This window comes from Strix uralensis, chromosome 34 (genome assembly GCF_047716275.1).
Source record: "Strix uralensis isolate ZFMK-TIS-50842 chromosome 34, bStrUra1, whole genome shotgun sequence".
Classification (NCBI taxonomy): domain Eukaryota; kingdom Metazoa; phylum Chordata; class Aves; order Strigiformes; family Strigidae; genus Strix; species Strix uralensis.
Genome location: NC_134005.1, coordinates 3,581,387 through 3,595,867, shown reverse-complemented (window position 1 = coordinate 3,595,867; position 14,481 = coordinate 3,581,387). Strand labels below are relative to the sequence as shown.

The window sequence follows — 14,481 nt, the reverse complement described above, 5'->3', positions numbered from 1 at the left end:
CCATGGGATGGCCACGGCATAGCCATAGGGGACCACCAGGGTGTGGCCACAGCATGGCCAAGGGGGACCACAGCATGACCCTGGCGTGGCCAAAGGGGACCACGGGGTGGCCATGGCATGGCTGTAGGGGACCACCACGGTGTGGCCACGGCACAGCCCATGGCGTAGCCATGGCATAACTATGGGACGTGAGGCTGCCGGGTGCTTGCCATGGCCACCACGGCCATGTCACCCCAGGGCTGTGCCACGGGTGGGGTGGCATGGTCACATCCTGGCCACGGAGCCACGGATCATGTCACTGCCGAGGGGGCCACGGTGTTGTCACGTCATGGGCCCAGGGGCCAGGACATGGCCACAGGCACCGTGTCACGGCCGTGCCGTGGCCACTGAGACCACTGGGGCCGTGCCACAGCCCCGGGGTGGGAGGTGACGAGGGAGGTTGGGGGCTACCGGTGGCAACCTGGGGGCTTGAGGGTGGCAGGAGGGGGCTGGGACGTTGCGGTGGCTCTGACGTGTCCCCTCCCTCCCTGTCCTGTGTCCCCTTGTGTCCCCGTGTTCTGTGTCCCCCATGTCCCTTCATGTCCCCATGTTCTCTGTGTCCCCCCGTGTCCCCTCATGTCCCCGTGTCCCCATGTTCTCTGTGTCCCCCCATGTCCCCTCATGTCCCCATGTCCCCATGTTCTCTGTGTCCCCGTGTCCCCATGTTCTTTGTGACTCCTCGTGTCCCCATGTCCCCATGCTGTGTCCCCATGTCCCCGTGTTTTCTGTGACCCCCTGTGTCCCCTCGTGTCTCCATGTCCCCATGTTCTCTGTGTCCCCCCATGTCCCCTCATGTCCCCATGTCCCCATGTTCTCTGTGTCCCCGTGTCCCCATGTTCTTTGTGACTCCTCGTGTCCCCATGTCCCCATGCTGTGTCCCCATGTCCCCGTGTTTTCTGTGACCCCCTGTGTCCCCTCATGTCCCCATGTCCCCATGTTCTCTGTGTCCCTGTGTCCCCATGTTCTTTGTGACCCCTCATGTCCTCGTGTCCCCATGCTGTGTCCCCATGTCCCCGTGTTCTGTGTGTCCCCTCGTGTCCCCTCGTGTCCCCATGTCCCCATGTTCTCTGTGTCCCCCCATGTCCCCTCTTGTCCCCTCATGTCCCCATGCCCCATGTTCTGTGTGTCCCCTTGTGTCCCCTCGTGTCCCCATGTTCTCTGTGTCCCCCCGTGTCCCCTCGTGTCCCCTCATGTCCCCATGTCCCCATGTTCTGTGTGTCCCCTCATGTCCCCTCGTGTCCCCATGTCCCCATGTTCTCTGTGTCCCCCCGTGTCCCCTCATGTCCCCATGTCCCCATGTCCCCGTGTTCTGCGTGTCCCCTCATGTCCCCTCGTGTCCCCTCATGTCCCCATGTCCCCATGTTCTCTGTGTCCCCCCGTGTCCCCATGTCCCCATGTCCCCTGTGTCCCCAGGACGTGAAGTGCTCGGGGAACTGGATGTGGGGGGCGAAGACGGGGGCGGAGGGGGGGGCGCTGGTGACGGCCTGCGAGGGGCTGGTGGGGCTCCTGCACCGCCTGGGCGTGGCCATCGACGGGGGCAAGGACTCGCTCAGCATGGCGGCCCGCGTCGGCACCCACACCGTCCTGGCGCCCGGTGAGTCCCGCGGGGCGGGGGGTCATGGGTGCCACCACCGTGATGGGTCATGGGTGACACAAGTGGGTCCCATGGGTGCCACCACCGTGATGGGTCATGGGTGCCACAGAAGTGGGTCCTGCGGGTGCCACAACCACGATGGGTCATGGGTGTCATAGAAGTGGGTGCCATGGGTGCCACCACCATGATGGGTGGTGCGTGACCCAAGTGGGTCCCATGGGTGTCAGTGCCATGATGGGTGATGGGTGACACAAGTGGGTCCCATGGGTGCCACCGCCATCATGGGTCATGGGTGCCACGGAAGTGGGTCCTGTGGGTACCACCGCTGTGATGGGTCATGGGTGTCATAGAAGTGGGTCCCATGGGTGCCACCACCATGATGATGGGTCACGAGTGTCACAGAAGCGGGATGGACCCACAGGTGCCACCACCACCATGACGGGTGATGGGTGCCACCACCATGGTGGTGTGACCCATGGGTGCCACCACCCCTGCTCCTGGCCCTGGGTGCCCCACTGTGACCGTCCCCCCTGACCCCCAGCCCCCCTGGTGACCCCCCGTGACCTCTTGACCCCCACCCAGGCACCCTGGTGGTCTCGGCCTACGCCGTCTGCCCCGACATCACGGCCACCGTCACCCCCGACCTCAAGTGTCCTGATGGCAAAGGTCAGTGACCCCGGCGGGTTTTGGGGTGCTGTGAACCCCGCGAGGGGGGTTGGGGTGCCCTCAGGGAGCCGGGACCACCCCCACAGGGGGTTTGGGGTGCCCCGGGGGGTGCTGTGAACGCTGGAGGGGGGTTGGGGTGCCCTCAAGGAGTCAAGCCCACCCCCCATGGAGGTTTTGGGGTGCCCTTGGGGCGGTCTGCGATCCCTGGGGCATTTTGGGGTGCTTGCAGGGGGTTGGGACCCCCCCATGGATTTTGGGGTGCCCAGGAGGGTTTTAGAATAACCAGGGGTGAGTGGTGACCCCCTGGGGACATTTTGGGGTGCTGTGACTCCTGGGAGGGCTTTGGGGTGCCTTTGGGGGTACCTTGGGGTGCTGTACCCCCCCCATGGATTTTGGGGTCCCCCAGGTGCCCTCCTGTGGGTGCAGCTGAGCCCGGGGCGGCACCGCTTGGGGGGCAGCGCCCTGGCCCAGGTCTTCTCGCAGTTGGGGGACACGTGCCCCGACCTGGAGGACCCCGAGATCCTGGCGGCCGCCTTCCGCGTCACCCAGAGCCTCATCGAAGGTGGGTGCTGGGGGGGGGTGGGACCCCCCTGGGGAGTTGGGGGGTCACGGGGCGGGTGGGGAGGGGCTGGGTGGGAGAAAAGGGGAGCCCTGGGGGGGACTGGGGGGGGGGATTTGGGGTGTGGGAGGCATTTGGGGGGTGGGGGATTGGGGTGCGTGGGGGACTGAAGGGGTTTGGGGTGCGTGAGGGATTTTGGGTGTCGGGGGTTTTGGGGTGAAGGGGGATTTGGGGTGCAGGGGAGGGATTTGGGGTGTGTGGGGGATTTGGGGTGCAGTGGGATTTGGGGTGTGGAGGGATTGGGGTGCAGTGGAGGGATTTGGGGTGAAGGGGGCATTTGGGTACAGGGGAGGGATTTGGGGTACAGGGGAGGATTTTGGAGTACAGGGGAGGGTTTTGGGGTACAGGGGAGGGATTTGGGGTGCATGAAGGATTTGGGGTGCAGGGGAGGGATTTGGCGTGTGGGGGGGATTTGGGGTGCAGTGGGGGGATTTGGGGTGTGGAGGGATTGGGGTGCAGTGGAGGGATTTGGGGTGCAGGGGGTATTTGGGGTACAGGAGAGGGATTTGGGGTGCATAAGGGTTTTCGGGTGCACGAAGGATTTGGGGTGCAGTGGGGGGATTTGGAGTGTGGGGGGGTTTGGGGTGCCATAGGGGGATTTGGAGAGATGATTTGGGGTGCAGTAGAGATTTGGGGTGCAGTGGGGAATTGGGGCGCTGTGAGGAGATTTGGAGTAGAAAGGGGATTTGGGGTGAAAGGAGGGACTGGGGGTGCGGGATGGATTTGGGGTGCAGTGGAGGGATTTGAAATGTGTGGGGGATTTGGGGTGCAGGGGGGTTGGGGTACAGTGAGGATTTGGGGTGTAGGGTCTTTGGTGGGGGGGATTTGGGGTGCAGGGAGAAAATTTGGGGTGTGGGGGGAATATGGGGTGTGGGGGAGGTTTGGGGTGTGGGGGATTTGGGGTGCAGGGGGGTTTGGGGGGTGTGTGCGGGATTCGGGGTGCGGAGGGGAGATTGAGGGTGCGGGGGGGGTGGTCAGGGTGTGTGGGGATCTGGGGTGACTTGGGGTGACCCCGGGGGTGTGGGGTGACCCCGGGGGTGTGGGGTGCGTAGGACTTGGGGTGACCTGGGGTCGGGGAGGTGTCAGGGTGACGCTGTGGGGTGACGCGGGGTCGGGGGGTGGCTCGGGGTGATGCCGGGCGGTGATGCGGGGTCGGGGGGGTGACTTGGGGTGACACCGCAGGGTGACGCGGGGTCGGGGAGTGGCTCGGGGTGGCACCGTGGGGTGACACGGGGGCAGGGGGGTGTCAGGGTGATGCCGTGAGGTGACACTGCGGGGTGACATGGGGTCGGGGTTGGCTCGGGGTGACGCCGCGGGGTGATGTGGGGTCGGGGGGGGTGGCTCGGGGTGATGCTGGGGGGTGACACGGGGTCGGGGGGTGACTTGGGGTGACACCGCGGGGTGACGCGGGGGCGGGGCCTGACGCTGCCCCCCAGAGCGGGGGCTGAGCGCGGGCCACGACGTGAGCGACGGGGGGCCACTGGGCTGCCTGCTGGAGATGGCCTTCGCCGGCAACTGCGGCCTCCAGGTGGACATCGCCACCAGCCCCCCCGGAGCCGCCCGTGAGTCGCTGTCACCCCCTCGGGGACACCCCCGGGACGCCCCCTCCCGGGGAACACCCCCCACCCCACCCCCCAGCTCCTCCCCGGGACCTTCCCGTCTTGGGGAGCCCCCGGGAGCCCCTCGAGAACCTTCAGCTCCGTGTCCCAACGTCACGTGGTCCAGGTCCTCCTGTGCCCCGGGGCCAGGTGTCCCCTGTCCCCATGTCCCCATGTCCCCGTGTCCCCATGTCCCCATGTCCCCGTGTCCCCTGTCCCCATGTCCCTTGTCTCCCTGTCCCCATGTCCCCATGTCCCCATGTCCCTTGTCCCCATGTCCCCTGTCCCAATGTCCCCATGTCTCCTGTCCCCATGTCCCCGTTTCCCTGTCCCCATGTCCCTTGTCCCCATGTCCCTTGTCTCCCTGTCCCCATGTCCCCATGTCCCTTGTCCCCATGTCCCCTGTCCCCATGTCCCCTGTCTCCCTGTCCCCGTGTCCCCATATCCCTCTGTCCCCTGTCCCCCTGTCCCTTGTCCCCCTGTCCCCATGTCCCCATATCTCCATGTTCCCTGTCCCCATGTCCCCTGTCCCCATGTCCCCCTGTCCCTTGTCCCCCTGTCCCCATGTCCCCATATCTCCATGTCCCCTTTCCCCATGTCCCCATGTCCCCATGTCCCCTGTCCCCATGTCCCCTGTCTCCCTGTCCCAATGTCCCCATATCCCTCTGTCCCCTGTCCCCGTGTCCCCATGTCCCCCTGTCCCCCTGTCCCCACCTCCTCATGTCCCACGTGCCCTTCCCTGATCTCCCACATCACCGTCCCGTCCCCCGCCGTGTCCCCTGTCCCCGCAGCGCTGGCCGTGCTGTTCGCGGAGGAGCCAGGCTTGCTGCTGGAGGTGCCGGTGGCCACCAGCGTGGCCGTCTGCCGCCGCTACCAGGAGGCCGGCGTGCGCTGCGTCCCCATTGGCCACAGCGGCCCCTACGGGCCTGATGCCATGGTGAGGGGACACGGGGACACGGTGGGGGCAGGGGCCCTGGCTGGCCCCGTGGCCACAGGAGGAGACTGAGGATCTGCAGATCTGTCCCTGTGGTGTCATGGTGGGACAGGAGGTGGCCATGGCCGCGTCCCCATGGCTGTGTCCCCGCGGTGTCACACTGGGACAGGAGGTGGCCATGGCCGTGTCCCCATGGCTGTGTCCCCGCAGTGTCACACTGGGACAGGAGGTGGCCATCGCAATGTCCCTGTGGCCCTGACCAGGCCTGTGTCCAGCTGCGGGTGTGGATGACGGTGGCCATAGTGATGGCCATGGTGGTGGCCATGTTGGTGGCCATGTCCCTGTGTCCCTCACCATCCCCATGTCCCCATGGCATGTTGAGTTGATGGTGGCCATGTTGGTGGCCATGGTGGTGGCCATGTCCCTGTGTCCCTCACCATCTCCATGTCCCCGTGGCAGGTTGAGTTGGTGGTGGCCATGTTGGTGGCCATGTCCCCGTGTCCCTCACCATCCCTGTGTCCCCGTGGCAGGTTGAGTTGGTGGTGGCCATGGTGGTGGCCATGTCCCCGTGTCCCTCACCATCTCCATGTCCCCGTGGCAGATTGAGGTGGCGGTGGCCATGTTGGTGGCCATGGTGGTGGCCATGTCCTCATGTCCGTCACCATCCCTGTGTCCCCATGGCAGATTGAGGTGGCGGTGGCCATGTTGGTGGCCATGGTGGTGGCCATGTCCCCGTGTCCCTCACCATCCCTGTGTCCCCATGGCAGGTTGAGGTGGCGGTGGCCATGTTGGTGGCCATGGTGGTGGCCATGTCCCCATGTCCCTCACCATCCCTGTGTCCCTGTGGCAGGTTGAGTTGGTGGTGGCCATGTTGGTGGCCATGTCCCCGTGTCCCTCACCATCCCTGTGTCCCCGTGGCAGGTTGAGGTGGCGGTGGCAGGCGTGTCCGTGCTGTCCGAGCCCGTGGGGGACCTGCGGGCGCTCTGGGAGGAGACCAGCTTCCGGCTGGAGCGGGAGCAGGCGGCCGCCGACTGCGTGGCCCAGGAGGAGGCCGGGCTGCGCCGGCGCCAGGGACCCTCCTTCGCCCTCACCTTTGACCCCCTCGAGGAGCCCCCCCTGCTCCGGCACATGGGTGAGGGGAGGGGGGATGTGGGGGGTGGGAGGTTATGGGGGTCTGAGGGGTCATTGGGGGTGTGGGGGGTTATGGGGGGTCTGGGGGGCCTGGGAAGACATGGGGGGGTGGGAGGTTATGGGGGTCTGGGGGATTATTGGGGTGTGGGGCATCATGGGGGCCTGGGAAGATGTGGGGGGTCTCGGGTGTGGGGGTCTGGGAGAACATGGTGGCACATGGGGGTCTGGGGGTCACATGGAGGTTCTGGGGTCACTTGGGGGTTCGGGGATCACTTGGGGGTTCCAGTGGTCACATGGGGGTCTGGGGGCTCACTTGGGCATCTGGGGGATCACATGGGGTCCAGGGGTCACTTGGGGGTCTGGGGGTCACTTGGGGGTTCTGGGGTTACTTGGGGGTTCTGGGGGTCACATGGAGGTTCTGGGGGTCACATGGGGGTCTGAGGGTCACATGGAGGTTCTGGGGTCTCTTGGGGGTTCTGGGGTCACTTGGGGGTCTGGGGGTCACTTGGGGGTTCTGGGGGTCACATGGAGGTTCTGGGGTCACTTGGGGGTTCTGAGGGTCTCTTGGGGGTTCTGGGGGTCACTTGGGGATTCTGGGGGTCACATGGAGCTTCTGGGGTCACTTGGGGGTTCTGGGGTCACTTGGGGGTCTGGGGGTCACTTGGGGGTTCCGTGGGGTGACCCCGCCGCCCCCAGAGCTGCCGGGCCCGCGCGTGGCCGTGCTGCGGGAGGAGGGCAGCAACGGGGACCGCGAGATGGCGGCCGCCTTCCTCATGGCCGGCTTCCAGGTGAGGGACCCCCCAGCCCCCCAAAACCCCCTCCCCCCAGCTCCTGGGGCCCCCCCAGGTGTCCGGAGGGGTGGGGGGTCCCCCGTGGGCGGGGGTCCCAGGTGTCCCCGTGTCCCCAGGTCTGGGACGTGACGACCGAGGATTTGTGCTCCGGCTCCGCCACCCTCGACGGCTTCCGGGGCCTCGTCTTCGTGGGGGGGTTCAGCTACGCCGACGTGCTCGGCTCCGCCAAGGGTGAGAATTTGGGGTACCCCCCCCCCCCAATTTTACACCTGGGGTCCATCTGGGGGGAGCCCTGGGGGCTCTGTACCCCAACATGGGATTTGGGGGTGACCAGGGGTGAGCCTGGTTTTGGGGTGTCTGTGGGTTGGGGGTGTCCCTGTTTCAGGGTGTCCCTGTTTCAGGGTGTCTCTAGTTTTGGGGTGTGGCAGGTTTTGGGGTGTTGAGGGTCCTTGGATGTGCCAAGGGTGAGAATTTGGGGTACCCCCACCCCAATTCGGCACCTGGGGGGGGTTTGGGGGGAGCTCTGGGGGCTTTGTACCCCAACATGGGGGCTTTGTACCCCAACACGGGATTTGGGGGTGACTGTCGGGGTGAGCCTGGTTTTGGGGTGTCCCTGGTTTTAGGGTGTCCCTAGCTCTGGGGTGTGGCAGGTTTTGGGGTGTTGAGGGTCCTTGGATGTGCCAAGGGTGAGAATTTGGGGTACCCCCCCCCAATTTGGCACCTGGGGGAGTTTGGGGGGAGCCCTGGGGGCTCTGTACCCCAACACGGGATTTTGGGGGGTGACTGTCGGGGTGAGCCTGGTTTTGGGGTGTTGAGGGTCCTCGTCTGCACCACGGGTGAGAATTTGGGGTACCCCCCCCCCAATTTTACACCTGGGGGCAGTTTGGGGGGAGCCCAGGGGGATGTTGTGGGGATTTGGGGGTCACTGCTGGGGTGAGCCTGGTTTTGGGGTGTCCCTGGTTTTAGGGTGTCCCTAGTTCTGGGGTGTGGCAGGTTTTGGGGTGTTGAGGGTCCTCGTCTGCACCACAGGTGAGAATTTGGGGTACCCCCCCCAATTTTACACCTGTGGGCAGTTTGGGAGGAGCCCAGGGGGATGTTGTGGGGATTTGGGGGTGACTGTCGGGGTGAGCTGGTTTTGGGGTGTCCATGGGTTGGGGGTGTCCCTGTTTCAGGGTGTCTCTAGTTTTGGGGTGTGGCAGGTTTTGGGGTGTTGAGGGTCCTTGGATGTGCCAAGGGTGAGAATTTGGGGTACCCCCACCCCAATCTGGCACCTGGGGGCAGCTTGGGAGGAGCCCAGGGGGGTGTTGTGGGGATTTGGGGGTGACTGTTGGGGTGAGCTGGTTTTGGGGTGTCCCTGGTTTTAGGGTGTCCTTAGTTTTGGGGTGTGCCAGGTTTTGGGGTGTTGAGACTTCTGGGGGCTCCAGAATTTTAGGTGCCCCTGGTTTTGGGGTGTCCTTGTTTCTGAATGAGTCTTGGGTTTGGGTGTCACTTGTGTCGGGGTGTCCCTGGTTTTGGGGTGTCCCTGTTTCAGGGTGCCCTGGGTTCGTGTGCTGCTGGTTTTGGGGTGTTCCCATTTTTGAGTGACCCTGGGTTTGGGGGTGCCCCTTACTTCTGGGGTGTCCTTGGTTTTGCAGCTTCCCCGTTTTTAGGGTGTCTCTGTTCTGGGTGTGACCCTGTTTTGGGGTGTCGCTGGTTTTGGGGTGCTCCTGGTTTTACAACAGAATATTTTGGGGTGTTCCTGTGTCTGGGTGCCCCCGGTTTTGGGGGCCTTCCTGGTTTTTGGGGTGACCCTGCTTTGGGTACTGCTGCTTTTGGGGTGCTGCTGGTTTGGGGGTGCTCTTAATTTGGGGTGCCTCAGGTTTTGGGGTGTCCCTGTTTGGGGGTGCCCTTGGTTTGGGGGTGCAGGGTGTTGGGAATGTCGGGGTGCCTGGTGTGGGGATCCCCATTTTGGGCCCCCACTGCTTTGGGGGTGCAGGGTTTGGGGTGCTTGGGTGTGGGGGTCCCCATTTTGGGGGTGGCTCTGCCTCGAGGGTGCCAGGTTTGGGGGTGCCCCTGCTGTTTGGGGGTGCTGGGGTGTGGGGTTTGGGGATGCCAATGGGGATGTGCGGAGTGCAGGGGTCCCCATTTTGGGGGTGCCCCTGATTAGGGGGTGCTGGAGGGGGGGTGTCGCCCTTCTGGGGGTGCCCCTGGTTTGGGGGTGCTGGGGGTGGAGGCCTCTGGTTTGTGGGGTGCTCCTGATTTCGGGGTGCTGGGGGAGGGGGAGTGGGGCTTTGGTGATGTTGGGGTGCGGGGTGAATGATCGACGGTTTTGGGGTGCCCCCGGTTTGGGGGTGCGGTGCTGGGGGGGTCCCCATTTTGGGGGTGCTGGGTTTGGGGGGCTCCCCCTTTTGTTGGGTCCCCGTTTTGGGGGTTCCTCTGGTTTGGGGGTGGGCTTTGGGGATGTTGGGGTGCGGGGTGAATGATCCACGGTTTTGGGGTGCCCCCGGTTTGGGGGTGCGGTGCTGGGGGGGTCCCCATTTTGGGGGCACCCCTGATGGCGGGGGGGGGGCGCTGGGTGCAGCCAGAGCGCTGGGTGCGGGTGTCCCCGCTCTGGGGGTGCTGGGGGTGCGGATGTTGGATTTTGGGGTTCCCCTAGTTTGGGGGTGCCCTGACCCCCCCCCCCCCCCAATCCCAGGCTGGGCGGCCGCCGTCCGCTTCCACCCCCAGGTCCGGGGGACCCTCGAGCGCTTCCGCCGGCGCCCCGAAACCTTCAGCCTGGGGGTCTGCAACGGGTGTCAGCTGCTGGCCCTGCTGGGCTGGGTGGGGCCCCCCCAAGGTGGGTGCTGGGGGGCGGGGGGGGCACCCATGGGTGGGGGGGGGAGTGTCCCATGTTGGGGTCACCCATGGGGGGGCGAGATGCCATTAGGGGGGGATTTGGGGGGGGGGTGATCCCATGGGGGGGTTCTTGCGGGGGGGGGGGTCACCCCTGGGTGGGGTCACCCCTGGGGGGGTGGGTGAGGCATGGAGGGGGGTTGGGGGAGGGGGGCACCCATGGGTGCTGTTGTTCCTTGGGAGGAGGGGTCCTGAGGGGGGGTCATCACTTTGGGGGGGGGTGGGGTGCCCTGTGGGTGTCAGTGACCCGGGGGGGTGTCATGGGGGGGGGGGATGATCCCGGGGGGGGGGTCCCAGGGGCGTTGTCTCCTGGGGGGGGGGGTCCTTGGGGGTGTCCCTGGGGTGGGGGATTCCGGGGGGGTTTGTCCCCTGAGTGGCGGGGGGGGTCGCTGGGGGGGGTCCCTGGGGGGGGATTGTGGGGGGTGGGGGTGTCCCCAGGGGTGTGCCCCCCCCCCCGGGGCCGGGCGCTGACGCTGTGGGGGGGCGCAGCGGAGGGGGCCCCCCCCGCGGTGGTGCTGAGCCCCAACCTCTCGGGGCGCTTCGAGTCGCGGTTCGTGACCGTGCGGGTGGAGCCGGGCCCCGCCCTGATGCTGCGCGGGATGGAGGGCGCCCGCCTGGGGGTCTGGGTGGCCCACGGGGAAGGTGGGTGCTGGGGGGCACTGGGGGCACTGGGAGGAGTGGGGGTGATGGGGGTGATGGGGATGATGGGGGCACTGGGAGTACTGGGAGTACTGGGAGGGATGGGGGTGATGGGGGCACTGGGAGCACTGGGAGGGGTGGGGGTGATGGGGGTGATGGGGGCGTGGGGAAACTGGGAGTACTGGGAGTGATGGGAGTGATGGGGGCACTGGGAGCACTGGGAGTACTGGGAGGGATGGGGGTGATGGGGGTGATGGGGGCGTGGGGAAACTGGGAGTACTGGGAGTGATGGGAGTGATGGGGGCACTGGGAGCACTGGGAGTACTGGGAGGGATGGGGGTGATGGGGGCACTGGGAGCACTGGGAGTACTGGGAGGGATGGGGGTGATGGGGGTGTGGGGACACTGGGAGCACTGGGAGTGATGGAGGTGTGGGGGCACTGGGAGTACTGGGGGTACTGGGGAGCCATGGGGACACTGGAGGGGGGGCACTGGGAGAACTGGGGGGGCACTGAGAGCACTGGGGGGGGTTACTTGGAGGGCACTGGGAGCACTGGGGGTGCTGGGAGCAGTGGGGGGGCACTGGGGGGCACTGGGAGCAGTGGGAGCAGTGGGGGGGCACTGGGAGAACTGGGGGTGCTGGGGGGCCGTGGTGATGCTGTGGGGGAGGCACTGGGAGCACTGGGGGGGCACTGGGAGGGCACTGGGGGGGCCCTCCAAGGTGTGTGTGTGTGTGTGTGTGTGGGGGCACCGATGCCCTTTGGGGTGACCCCCCCCCCCCCGTGTGCCCCCCAGGGCGGTTCCAGTTCCGGCAGCCGGGGGGGCTGGCGGCGGCGCTGGGGGGGGCCCTGGTGCCCCTTCGCTACGTGGACGACGGGGGGAGCCCCACGGGCGAGTACCCCCTGAACCCCAACGGCTCGGGGGGGGGCGCGGCCGCCCTCTGCTCCCCCTGCGGCCGCCACCTGGCCATGATGCCCCACCCCGAGCGGGGGGTGCGGCCCTGGCAGTGGCCCTGGTGGCCACCGGCGTGGGGGAGCCCCACGGCTCGGGGGGGGGCGGCGGAGGGGGGGGGGGGCCGCCCCCTGGCTCCGCATGTTCCGCAACGCCTGCGAGTGGTGCCTGCGCTGGCCCCACGGCCAGGACTGAGGCACCCCCGGCCCCATGGCGACACCCCCCACACGGCCCCCCGCCCCCCGCCTGACCCACGGACGGACCCACGGACGGACCGGACCCACGGACAGACCCGTGGATGGACCTGAGCCACGGACAGACCCACGGACAGACCCGACCCACGGGGCCCCATGGAGAGCCCTGACCCACGGACAGACCCACGGACACACCCATGGACAGACTTGACCCATGGCTGCCCCATGGAGGGCCCTGACCCACAGACAGACCCACAGATGGACCTGACCCACGGACAGACCCACGGACAGACCCAACCCACGGGGCCCCATGGAGAGCCCTGACCCACGGACAGACCCACGGATGGACCTGACCCACAGACAGACCCACGGCTGCCCCACGGACAGACCTGACCCACAGACGGACCCATGGACAGACCCACAGACAGACTTGACCCATGGGTGCTCCATGGAGAGCCCTGACCCATGGACAGACCCACGGACAGACCCACGGATGGACCTGAGCCATGGACAGACCCGCAGCTGCCCCACGGACAGACCTGACCCACAGACGGACCCATGGACAGACCCACGGACAGACTTGACCCACGGGTGCTCCATGGAGAGCCCTGACCCACGGACAGACCCACGGGTGGACCCACGGACAGACCCACAGACAGACTTGACACATGGCTGCCCCATGGAAAGACCTGACCCATGGACAGACCCACAGATGGACCCACAGACAGACCTGACCCACAGACAGACCCACGGACAGACCAGACCCACGGGCAGACCCACGGGCGCTCCATGGAGAGCCCTGATCCACGGATGGACCCATGGACAGACCCACGGACAGACCAACAGGGCCCCATGGAGAGCCCTGACCCATGGATGGACCCACAGACAGACCCATGGACGGACCCACAGATGGACCTGAGCCACGAGCAGCCCCACAGCTGCCCCATGGACAGACCTGACCCATGGGCAGCCTCATGGAGAGCCCTGACCCGTGGACAGACCCACGGACAGACCCACAGACAGACCCACGGATGGACCCATGGATGGACCTGACCCACAGACAGACCCACGGACAGACCAACAGGGCCCCATGGAGAGCCCTGACCCATGGATGGACCTGACCCACAGACAGACCCACGGATGCTCCATGGAGAGCCCTGACCCACAGACAGACCCACGGACACACCCATGGACAGACCCACAGACAAACCTGAGCCACGGACAGAGCCATGCTTGCCCCATGGACAGACTTGACCCACAGACGGACCCATGGCTGACCCATGGAGAGCCCAGACCCACAGACAGACCCACGGATGGACCTGAGCCATGGACAGACCCACGGATGGACCTGACGGACCCACGGCAGCCCCACGGACAGACCCACGGACAGACTTGACCCACAGGTGCTCCATGGAGAGCCCTGACCCACGGATGGACCCACGGACAGACCCACGGATGGACCCACAGACCCCCCCCCATCTCCCCAGCACTGACCAATGGGAGCCGAACCCCATCGCCGCCTCCACCAATAGGAAGCCCGGACCGCGGAGGGGGCGGGGCTTGTAATAAAGAGCTTCGGCTGCAGCCGGGGGGGGCGAGAGGAGTTATTGGGGGTCCCCTCGGGGGGGGGGATGGGGGCACCCGGACGTCTGGATCCCCTTTGGGGGGGGGGGGGAGGGGATGGGGGGGGCACCCGGGTCCCGCCGGGGCATTTCGGGGTGCGGGGTTGGGGTTCAGGACCCTCCCCCCTCCCCCAGCGCAGCCGAGGGGGGGGGGTGGGGGGGGTTGGGCACGTGCGGGCACGGGGACACCACCCCCTCCCCCCCCCCCCCTCCCCCTCCCACCTCCGGCCGTTTGTCACCTCCCCCCCCCCATCGGAAACCCGCCCCCTCCCCCCGCCCCCAAATCCCCGTGAAATGAGCCCAAAAGGTCCTGGGGGGGGGGGGGGGAGGGGGGTGTCAAGCGTGGGAGAACCCGGGCGGCCGCGTTCCCAGGGCCCCTCCCCCACCCCGGCCACCGCCTTTCCCACGGGGACTGGGGGACGCGGCCCCTCCCCCCCCCGGCGGGTGCCGGACACGTGCGGGATCAAAGGGGCCGCCGGTGCCACCAACCCCCCCCCCTCCCCCCCAAAGGGGCCTCGGGCGGCCTCGTGCCGCTTCACACCTCCCCCCTCCCCCCACTTCCCCTCCCCCCCCCCCCCAGCGGATCCAGGCGGCCGGGACGGGTCCAACCCCCCCCCAGTGCTCCCAGTTCCCTCCATCAGTGCCCCCCCAGTGTTCCCAGTGCCCCCCCAGTGCCCCCAGTTCCTCCCAGTGCCCCCCCAGTGCTCCCAGTTCCCTCCATCAGTGCCCCCCCAGTGCCCCCCCAGTGTTCCCAGTGCCCCCCCAGTGCCCCCAGTTCCTCCCAGTGCCCCCCCAGTGCTCCCAGTTCCCTCCATCAGTGCCCCCCCAGTGCC

At 66.9% G+C, this 14,481-nt stretch overlaps 1 protein-coding gene across 1 annotated transcript in view; it reads left to right on the top strand.

Annotated features, from left to right (window-relative positions):
- PFAS (phosphoribosylformylglycinamidine synthase) overlaps window positions 1–13,610 on the top strand; it is a 30,725-nt gene extending 17,115 nt beyond the window's left edge. Inside the window, exons 19-29 of the mRNA XM_074854160.1 lie at window positions 1,453–1,633; window positions 2,216–2,299; window positions 2,706–2,861; window positions 4,355–4,480; window positions 5,308–5,453; window positions 6,372–6,582; window positions 7,278–7,369; window positions 7,489–7,603; window positions 10,047–10,187; window positions 10,733–10,885; window positions 11,677–13,610. Of these exons, the coding sequence (XP_074710261.1) occupies window positions 1,453–1,633; window positions 2,216–2,299; window positions 2,706–2,861; window positions 4,355–4,480; window positions 5,308–5,453; window positions 6,372–6,582; window positions 7,278–7,369; window positions 7,489–7,603; window positions 10,047–10,187; window positions 10,733–10,885; window positions 11,677–12,140 (1,869 nt within the window). The 3' untranslated portion in view covers window positions 12,141–13,610. The remainder of the gene's footprint in view (window positions 1–1,452; window positions 1,634–2,215; window positions 2,300–2,705; window positions 2,862–4,354; window positions 4,481–5,307; window positions 5,454–6,371; window positions 6,583–7,277; window positions 7,370–7,488; window positions 7,604–10,046; window positions 10,188–10,732; window positions 10,886–11,676) is intronic.
- Window positions 13,611–14,481: the final 871 nt, after the last annotated feature.